Genomic DNA, 9,763 nt, shown 5'->3' on the forward strand with positions numbered 1-9,763 from the left:
AATTGGCACATTAATGCACTAAGCAGGTTCTCGGTTTTATGATATTTCATTTGTTGCCCTCTACCTAAAAGTATGTACACGGGTGAGTTTGTGTCTATGTGCATGTATGACTCATGGAGGGGTGTGTGTGTGTGTGTGTGTGTGTGTGTGTGTGTGTGTGTGTGTGTTACGGCAACGGTCACATATTGGTAAAAGACGATAAATAAATACCGGTCGAGACGGAGTGTTCACATGTATCCATGTGTATCTACTCTTGTTGTGTTGTCTGTGCCCTGGATACCTCCCTGCGTTGCGCAGAAGAAAATAATAACCTAGGCTTAAGGTAAGTGGAGGTTTTTTTTTTATTATTGCACTGGAATCCACTGCTGCTAATGCACGTGATCATGACTGCAAACTTGAACCTGGTAGTCTTCTCCTACATTCTGCATTTTTCTAGCAGCTGTTCTCCTACTGCAGAGTTCACAAACGCTTTGAGGCCTTGCGACCGCATTTTTAAGACTTCAGATCCTCGGGATTCTAGGGTTTTATGTTGCCGTGCACATTTGAGAATGCAGTTTTGTCTGCTTACTCACGTCTTGGGGGGGGGGGGGGGTTCAAAAACAGTGACATATTCCAAGTCTGTGTCATTTGTTTTTAATCAAAAATATCAATGCATTAGTCTTAGAAAACACCAGAGACTGTCTCTAGCCTTGTTGGTAGATATTTAGACATTAATTAACAGGCAACTTTCAACCTCAACAGTGGAAATAGATGTGTGAGCTAAACTCAAAGTTTTATCTCTACTTTCCCACCAGTTCAGAACTCCATCAGATGTGTGTATGGCCCATTGGTGTCGAGTTTCAGCACTTGTCTGTTTCCATACGTCCCGTGTTTCACCGTCACTTCAGCCCCGCTCCCGGCGGCGGCGGCGAGTTCCCTCTCACACAGAGACACAAAGGTGCCGTACAGCCGCAGCCCGTCCTCCTTGCCGATGTTGTTGTGGTACTGCATGGCCCTGCCTTTGGCCTTCCCGCCCAGCGTGGCCTGAGGGACGATCAGCAGGCTCCCGGGAAGCTCCAGCACCGACACCAGCTTCCCCGAGTCGGACTCACACAGCCGCACGTTCAACAGAGTGGACACTGGACGGAAGAAGGGGAGGACACAGTATTTACATTTCGTCTCGAGTGACTCACAGCGAGCGCAGGACAGGACGGAGGTTATAAAGGCCACTGACCCATCTTGGGCAGGATGTCGTCTGTGGCTCCTTTGAAGAAACAGATGTAGATCACCATTCCTCTGTCGATCTGAGAGCGGGAAAGCATCCGTTCAGTAGAGGCAACAACGTCAAGTGTCATTAATGGTGTGGACCAATCAGCAGTCAGTGTGTCTCCTTGTCCAAGTCTGTACCTATTGCTACGTTTTAAATTAGTGCCGAGACAGCTACCCGATCCACGGAGATTTAGCAACAACAACTTTGATAATCGATTAGTCGTTTGAAGTGATTCAGCGAGGGGGGAAAAAAAAAAAAACCCGGCCAAGCAGCCAGCTTTCCTAATGCCAGGATTTGGTGCATTTCTCTGTTTTACATCAGTGGAACGTTTTGGACACTTGGTCGGACAGAACGAGACATCTGGAGACGTCACCTTGGGCTCAGGGAAACTGTAATCAGTTTACAGATAATAATGAGAAGATTAAAAATACCATCATCTTAATCCATACTGACGATAATCATCTGTCCAGGGTTGATTTTCAAGCGGATGTTCTGTTTCATTTCTACTTCACATGTTCACTACTTTTCCCTGAATGATGATGTCAACCGGTGACATCTAACCAGAGTTTCAACCCGTAGCTGTGTTTCTGAAGATTCGGGTTTTTTCGGAACACTTTCGGTTGTGAGGAGTAGTAGATTTATCCAGATGTGGAAGAGATGCCGAATTTGTTCGAAGGTGCATGAGTTGGCTGATAGTTTTTCTGTTGAGGGTTTCAACTCTATGGATTTACTTCCTTGATTTTTGTTTGGTTTCATTTGTGTGTCTCTTTTACACAGTTTGTCCGATAGAGTGCACTGACTTCATCTGAAGCTGTAAAATGTCAGACTTACTACATATCTTTGTTAAAGTTCTTTGGGAAAAAAAAAGAAAAAAAAAAGATGTTGTGTATTTGCGCTTAACAAGAGATCAATATACGACCAATATATGACCAATATATGATCAATATATGATCAAACGGTTTTTAAACCTCAGAAATTGATATTAGGATCATTTTCATAATAATACTTTATCTGTCACTTTTCATAGGAAAGTGCTTCAAACTGGGCATCAAAATCAAATTTAAATCATTATATATTATATTAAAAATTATTTCAAACCCAGCTCCCGTGGTTAGATATCAAGGCATAGTTTTTCTTTACATAGCGCTCGGCGGTGACATAACCTGAAGCCACATTATCCTCATCATCCTTATGACACCATCGTCTCAAGGTGACTCTGAGTAACCCGACGACACTTTTATGCCCCTTTTCTCACCTGGACGAACTCAGCCTCCGACTGTCCCTCAGCGGGTTTCACCTGCAGCCTGGCCCGCAGACACTGCTGCAGCACCGCCCGAGCTACCGGGACGCCGCCTTTCTCTGTCATCGCTACCGGGGCCTTAACGCGTGTCCCCCTCGCTTGTCCTCAGGGTTTGCACCGCGGCCACTTCATAAACGGCGGGACCGGTGCCACGGACGCGATCCAAGCAGCTTAGCGCAAACCCAGAGGACCGGCTCGCTGAGTGAAAGGGAAACCGTAAGACATCTCATGCGACACACTTCCGTGATCATGTCAACCGAGATGACTTAAAAGTGCTCAAGGCTGCGCGTTGTTTTCGCATAAAGTGGTTTTTTTTCCCCCTCTTTATCTTCTTTTCTTTCTGCCTTTTCAGCTTTAATCGAGCGACACAAAACAAACCACAAAAATAATTTACAGAAAAAGACAACAACAATAAAGGTAAGAAACTAGGGCTGCAACTTACAATTGTTTTCATTATGTATTCATCTTACAATTACTTTCTCAAATAATAGATGTCTTAAGACAAAATGTCAGAAAAAACAATCCTCAGTGAAGTTTTCAAATTGTCTTGTTTTGTCAGTCCACAACTCAAGATTGTAAACTGTCTTATAATTTTGTTTAACAAGTAAACATTTTGAGTTTGTTAAAATTTTGCACAAAAGATTTTAAAAAAATGTTTTGTATCTTATAGTTTTCACCTAAAAAGTATAAATTTTGACACTGTATCGTATAATTCCACATAGAAATAAACATTTGCATCTAATTGTTTTCACTTCGAGAGTAAGAATTTTGACTCTGTGTCTTATAATTCTGCATAGAAATAAATAAAATTTTAAAAAACGACTTTTTATAGCTTTCACTTAAAGTAATAATTTGGATCTTGATCATTTTGACTTTCAAAGTAAGAATTTTGACACTGTTTATGTGTTTATTATTTTGAATGAGAGAAAACGGCTGAAGGCTGCACTGGGCCATATTATTATATGTTATTTATTTATTTACTTACTTATTTTATTTATAGGAGTTGTTGATTGTTCCCGCCCGCCACACTCATGCGTAATGGGCGCAAACTTGATGCGCGGCAATCTGTCGAGCTGAGGCGCATCCGATCAGCCAAACATGGCCCAGTTCACTTACAGCAGACTGTCCCATTTACTGAGAATATCCGTGAATAAACCTTCAGTTCTACGGACGGGGACAGAAACGAAACACGGGCCTGCCTGTTGCTTGCAGCTCATTCGCTGCCAGGTACGATTAACGCCCGTTTCTCGCAGCACAGCACAGCTAAGCTAGCTAGGAGCTTCGCGTTCGCGTCAAGTTGGACCACGGAAAACAAGAACCAGACCGGAAGTATTATGTTGTATTCAAAATAAAAGCGATTACTGTAAAACAAAATTATATTTTTAAAACTAAAGAAAAAATTCATATCCAAAAGATAATTGAATGTCAACTTATTACATTTTATTTCTATTTAAAAGTTTAATGTAGATAATATGTTTGTGTTTTTGCTTTTAGGTAAATTCACTTGTTGCCAAGAACATTATTTTGAACCATGCAACCGGAAGTTTGTTGTACTCGTCCGGACCTGACTGGTTTTAAAAATGTCATGTTTATATTCACTGCGGCACAAAGACTGTTACCAGTCAATAACTCGTTATGTAAATTGGTCTAATAGGGTTTAAATGAGCTGTTATTGTTAGTTTTAGTCATTTTTTTAAAATGGGAAAATGATGTAACGGCAGCAACAGTAGTACTGCTAGTCTCTCTCTGTGAATAGAAGACTCCACAGAAAATAATCAATACCACTTTCTAACGCCTTCGCCTTCATTAATGGTTCATAACTCATCTAGTAATGACTTATAGATCAGGTTTGAGACATGTTGGTAAACCATCAATACATAAAAGGCTTTCTCATTTTCCAACGAGCCGTGGAGTCTGTAGTTATGAGGACAGTGGTCCATCAAGTCTGTAGTTGAAAGTGTTAATTAAATGGTAAATGGATTTTGGTCCAGATACTCTGCTGCTGGGGGAGGAGAAGTACTGGCCAGAGAGGTTTATCGCAAGTTGTTCTCAGCGATGGTCTCTAACTGATCTGTAAAGCATTAATGATTGATGATTAATGATTTTAAAAATATTAATAAAGCCATCAGCAACTTATAAACCCTTTTTTTTTAATAAAGAGCTCCTCACTGGAACGTGGTGCCAGATCATTTAACATCTAGTATAAATTTACACAGTGTCTGTGTTTTTATTAGTCTCCACCCATCTGTGTGTGTTAATCTCACCGTTTTGGATGTTTTTTTGATTGGCTGCTCAAGAGCCAGATCATCATATTTATTTATTTATTTTTAACCAAACTCCATTTTAAATTTTGCCAATTTAACATTGCCTTTCTCACCAGCAAAACATACGGATGTGCTACGGATGGATGTTTCCTGAAACGACTGGGACGACTCGTACGTTCAGCGTGAACGCGATCCGTCGAGCAGCTTCTGTTTTCGATCAAATTAACTAGCAACACTCTGAGGTTTTCGTTTTGTTTATATATCATAGGGTGAATAAAGCAAAGCCTTTTCTGTTTATTTCACAGTGCCATCTGTCAATCCTTTATGGGAACATTTTTAAAGTTGATGAGCACTTATCGCTGCCAAACCCCGTTGTATTTTTCAGCGTATTTTTCATCGTCTCTCAGTCATAAATTTGTCTTTCTTAAAACTTTCTTAGACTAATTTTGGTATTTAAAAGTATCCAGGTTTACCATCCAGTCCTGGAACGGAAACGGGCGCCCTTGCAGTCTCAGTTTTCCTAACCTCCAGGTTTGTGTATTTAATGGTCGTCGTTGTGTTGCAGAGGTCAGTGGACAGTAAGGCGTTACAGGAGAGGCAGAAGCAGCAGATGGCCAGAGGTCTTCCCAAACAGAAGCCCATCACAGGGGTCAAACAGGTCATCGTCGTGGCGTCGGGGAAAGGCGGCGTGGGAAAGTCCACCACTGCAGGTACAGCGTGAAATATGGAGAACTCTTCCAATATCTTAATTCTTCTAGAGCAAATACGTCCGAAGCTTTAAGACCCTCTAATGGATATTTTGGACTGAATCCCTCTCAAGTTTTCCTCTTTAGTACATTTTGTTTACGTCTTTTTTTAATGGATGTCCTCTGGTAAACGGCACGTGTTTGAAGAACTGTCATAACAAACTGGATAATTTGAACTGGAACACTATTATTGGGCTACGCTTTAACCAGCCCGGTGTCTTCAGTTTTCCACTCAGTGGTGGTTAATGTCTGTTTTTCTGTCTCTGCAGTGAATTTGGCTCTGGGATTAATGGCCAACAATCCTGTAAGGACTCTTCTCTCTAATCTTACATTTCTTTTCTTTAGTAATTTGTTTTATTTCTGTATTATAGGCAGCAATGGCAACTCACAACTACATAACCCTCAAAGGCATTCGATTGACATTAAAAAACACAATAAAAAGGAATATCAGTCATCGAGACAAAATTAAGTGTGATAAATAAGGTGAAATCAAATAAAAAGACACATGAAGATGAAAAATTCCAGGTTCCAATCACCGTCATTCAGACGTAGTGACACACTAAGAGGCTTGTTTTCCTAACAGGCCAAAAAAGAAATCAAAGGATTCATAAGTATCCAGGAGATACAGAAAGATCTCACCAGAGGGACTTAAGCAAAGTGGAGAGCAAACAGCAAAGCATTTACACTGTAAGGAAGCGGGATATAGAAGGGATTAGAGGACGTTTCTGTGACTGTACTATCCATATCTGTTATTTCACCCATTTCCGCTTCTTAAACTGTCAGATTGGTCAGGTCACCTCTTGTCTGTTATCGCCTGTAAGGATTGCTCCCAGTGAGAACCTTCTCTTCCTCTCTCCCTCAGTCCAAATCAGTGGGCCTGTTGGACGCTGACGTCTACGGTCCGTCGATTCCCAAACTGATGAACCTGAGGGGAAACCCGGAGCTCACTGACAGTACGACACGCGGTTTATCCTCCTCTCTCAAATTTCCAGCTTCGTGCGTTCGTCTTTTGCCGCACGCACGTCACCTGATCGTCGGTGGTTAATGTATTGATAATCCCAGAGAGGCTGTTAAGATTCTGCAGTTAGACACCTCTTTGATAAAGGTTTATAAAGGTTAGTGCAGCCGACCTGAACCGTTTTATCTTCCTTCCAGACAATCTGATGATCCCACTCACCAACTATGGGGTTCCTTGGTGAGTCCTTCCACCCACAACAGCTGATTATCTCGTAACTCTTCCCGTCCTTGTTCAGACCGATCCTTCCTTTGCTGTGACCTCTGACCCCCTCTCTTTGACTTCTCTCTCAGCATGTCGATGGGCTTCCTGGTGGAGGATGTGGCTCCCATCGTGTGGAGGGGGCTGATGGTGATGTCGGCGATAGAGAAACTGCTCCGACAGGTAAGAGCGTTTCTCAAAATCTTAGTCTGTAAAGTCTGGTTCACTGAAGTTGAACAGAATTTTATTCAGTTCTCTGATTTTAAGTAGAGACCAGGTGTGTGTGTGTGTGTGTTCATTTTTGTTCATATTTGTAGGTGGACTGGGGGTCGCTGGACTATCTGGTAGTCGACATGCCTCCTGGTACAGGAGACGTGCAGCTGTCGATCACCCAGAACATCCCGATAGCAGGTCAGTCACAACAACACACATTATACTTGCGAGTGCACTCATTTAGGTAGAACACTACGTTCACTCCCACATGTGCAACGTGTTTTAATTTTAACCTAATACTAATACTAAACCCTCAAACAGCCCTTGAGTCCTGATGTCCCTACTTTGTCCCACTTTCCCTCACTTTCTCAAAATGTCCTCACTCTAGAAGTCAGATTGATCCTTACAAACATTTATTTATATATATATATGAAAATGCAGGAAATAGGAAATAATGTTCTGCATTTCCTGCCCAACCCGACTTCTGAAACCAAACCAGAGACATTGTAAGAGCGAGACAAACTGCTTAAAGAATCCTGAATAGTCCGTAAGGATGGCGGTTGCATGACACGTATCCCGTCCCCTTCCCCCCAATAAGCCAATCGGCTGCTCTACAACAGCCGGACAGGAAGGGTATCAAGCCAGATCGTGTTGTTGCACTGACGCAAGCGAAACCTTGTGCATGGGTAGTAGAAGTAAAACCTGTGGAGAAGAAACCATTTCAAACCTCAGTTTGGGGCAAAGTCACTGTAATTTTTTACGCTTTTTTTTTTTTTTTTAAATCAGGTTTGGCTGTTGATTCTATACATCCAGTTTTTTTATGTCCCGCTGACCATTGAAAGTGAAGTCATGGCTCTGCCCCGCTTCATTTAGAGACGGGTCTAGTTAGCCCGAAATAACTGCCGGCGGGTGTTGCCAAGATGGCTGCCGAATGGTGAGGCTAGGCTATAAGGACTTTGACCAGACCTACACCCCTCACGCAGAGTCCGGTTACAAGTTAGTGAGCTTAACTTTCCGGAAGCCTCTGAAAAGAGTCCAGCCTTCGTTGCAGGGGCCGTTGCATGGAACTGTACTGCTGTGCAGAAGTCGCTCAGTGTAGAGTAGAGTCTTTTGTTTGTTTTGTTGCGCAGGTGCTGTAATCGTGTCCACGCCGCAGGACATCGCGCTACTGGACGCTCGCAGAGGAGCCGAGATGTTCAAGAAAGTTAATGTGCCGGTAAGCAGTGTCTGTGTGTGTTTAATATAAACAGTTGTGTTCCCATGGTACAGAATTCAGTCAGCAAACCACAGTAAAAAAGTCAGAATAATGAAGAGGCAGTCAGTTCGAATGTATTTACCGTATCAACGGACTGATGGGATGAAGTTACAGGGAGGTGAAAATGTTGTGTTTGGTGTTTGGGTTTTGTCCCTGCAGGTTCTCGGTCTGGTGCAGAACATGAGCGTCTTCCAGTGTCCAAAATGTAACCACCAGACTCACATCTTCGGTTCGGACGGGGCCCGGCAGCTCGCTGACACTCTGGGGGTCAAGTTATTAGGTAGCAGGATCACCGGGGCCAGCTTGGACTCCTATTCAAGACGGAGCTCTTTGCTGTCACATCGCCGGCACTCATTTCTTGCCATTCTCTGTAGCTGATTCTCTAGCTTGTGCTGAAATTTCAAGAATTTTACTGAACCGATTCAAGTACAAAATATTTCAAGTCACATTGCCACGGACGTTTTTGATGGGTTTTGTTCTTTAACGTCAGATTTTATCGCCGTCTCCCTCCAGGTGATGTTCCTCTTCACCTGAACATCAGAGAGATGTCAGACCGAGGACGGCCAGTGGTCGTCTCCTCTCCGGACAGCCCCGAGGTCTCTATTCTCTTCTATTCTATTCGATCCCTGATAGTATAAAAATAATTATAAACTTTATTTATCAAGTTTTTTTTTTTTTGTTTCTATGCAAAACCATTCATCCACATGTATGCTTTATTTCCTGTGTGTGTGTGTGTGTGTGTGTGTGTGTGTGTGTGTGTGTGTGTGTGTGTGTGTGTGTGTGTGTGTCCGCTCTCCAGGCGGAGGCGTACAGGAAGGTGGCGTCTGCAGTGGTCCAGAGACTCGAGGAGGTCAACGCTTAATTGACAGGCCCAACGCGGCGTCACCTGGCCGACTGGAAACACACAACGAAGAGGCTTCATGACACGTGCACTCAGGCACATACGAAAACAGACATACACACACGTAACACACACACGTATACAGTGCACAGAAAGAAACTCACAAACGTCTCTGCTGTCATAGCGCACAATAGGTTAAATCTACAAGACTGCAAGCAACAGTCCACAGTTTATGCTGTTTATCGTAGTATCACTGAATAGACAGGATTCATTTAGTTATGTGATGATATTTAATAAAACTAAAGTCAACTAATTCTGCCTGTTTATGATTTTTCTGATTAAAACGAGGGAAGCAAAATAAATGACAGTAAAATAAAGAGAAATGACAGGGGGAAGCTTTTTGCAAACTTTATTGTGTTGAGGCTTTAATTTTAAATGGATAAAACTGCCATTTTTTGCCATCAATCAACACTCAATAACCCAGAGTGACAAAATGAAAACTTGTTTTTAGAATCTTTTTGCAAATGTCATTAAAAATCGTCTGTGGCGCATTTCAAATCATGTCTTGAGATGTGTCCAGAACTAGACTGGAGTCCCCCAGTGGCAAGTTGAACTGATGGACACAGTTTGCAGAGAACTACCATCTGAACCTGCAGCTCCCCTCGGCTTTCCGGAGCTT

At 42.6% G+C, this 9,763-nt stretch overlaps 2 protein-coding genes across 3 annotated transcripts; one reads left to right on the forward strand and one right to left on the reverse strand.

Annotated features, from left to right (window-relative positions):
• Positions 1-623: 623 nt before the first annotated feature.
• dtd2 (D-aminoacyl-tRNA deacylase 2) lies at positions 624-2,806 on the reverse strand. The gene is made up of 3 exons (XM_040137954.1): positions 2,505-2,806; positions 1,214-1,283; positions 624-1,118 (listed from the first exon to the last, which is right to left on the reverse strand). Exons 1-3 carry the CDS (start codon positions 2,613-2,615, stop codon positions 796-798), a joined length of 504 nt encoding a protein of 167 aa, XP_039993888.1. The 5' UTR covers positions 2,616-2,806; the 3' UTR covers positions 624-795.
• A 115-nt stretch (positions 2,807-2,921) lies between these two features.
• nubpl (nucleotide binding protein-like) lies at positions 2,922-9,469 on the forward strand. Of its 2 annotated transcripts, none has more exons than XM_040137953.1 (11): positions 2,922-2,966; positions 5,379-5,523; positions 5,829-5,863; positions 6,422-6,512; positions 6,715-6,754; positions 6,868-6,958; positions 7,093-7,186; positions 8,119-8,204; positions 8,403-8,523; positions 8,757-8,839; positions 9,043-9,469. In XM_040137953.1, the coding sequence occupies exons 2-11, from the start codon at positions 5,424-5,426 to the stop codon at positions 9,103-9,105; spliced, it is 804 nt and encodes a 267-aa protein (XP_039993887.1). In that variant the 5' UTR covers positions 2,922-2,966; positions 5,379-5,423; the 3' UTR covers positions 9,106-9,469. The 2 variants fall into 2 exon arrangements, with proteins under 2 accessions (XP_039993887.1, XP_039993886.1); XM_040137952.1 differs by lacking the exon at positions 2,922-2,966 and adding an exon at positions 3,565-3,776 and having other exon boundaries at positions 9,043-9,467.
• Positions 9,470-9,763: the final 294 nt, after the last annotated feature.

The sequence above is a fragment of the Xiphias gladius genome, chromosome 10, assembly GCF_016859285.1.
Source record: "Xiphias gladius isolate SHS-SW01 ecotype Sanya breed wild chromosome 10, ASM1685928v1, whole genome shotgun sequence".
Lineage (NCBI taxonomy): Eukaryota > Metazoa > Chordata > Actinopteri > Istiophoriformes > Xiphiidae > Xiphias > Xiphias gladius.

Bases quoted from the DNA above. Each gene is read 5' to 3' on its own strand.
- dtd2 (XM_040137954.1), bottom strand. From the start codon at position 2,615: ATGACAGAGAAAGGCGGCGTCCCGGTAGCTCGGGCGGTGCTGCAGCAG. The intron at 1,284-2,504 runs GTGAGAAAAGGG...TCCCGCTCTCAG, and splicing joins CGGAGGCTGAGTTCGTCCAG to ATCGACAGAGGAATGGTGAT. The intron at 1,119-1,213 runs GTCAGTGGCCTT...TCTTCCGTCCAG, and splicing joins CGACATCCTGCCCAAGATGG to TGTCCACTCTGTTGAACGTG.
- nubpl (XM_040137952.1), top strand. From the start codon at position 3,648: ATGGCCCAGTTCACTTACAGCAGACTGTCCCATTTACTGAGAATATCC. The intron at 6,755-6,867 runs GTGAGTCCTTCC...CTTCTCTCTCAG, and splicing joins ACCAACTATGGGGTTCCTTG to CATGTCGATGGGCTTCCTGG. The intron at 7,187-8,118 runs GTCAGTCACAAC...TTTGTTGCGCAG, and splicing joins CCAGAACATCCCGATAGCAG to GTGCTGTAATCGTGTCCACG.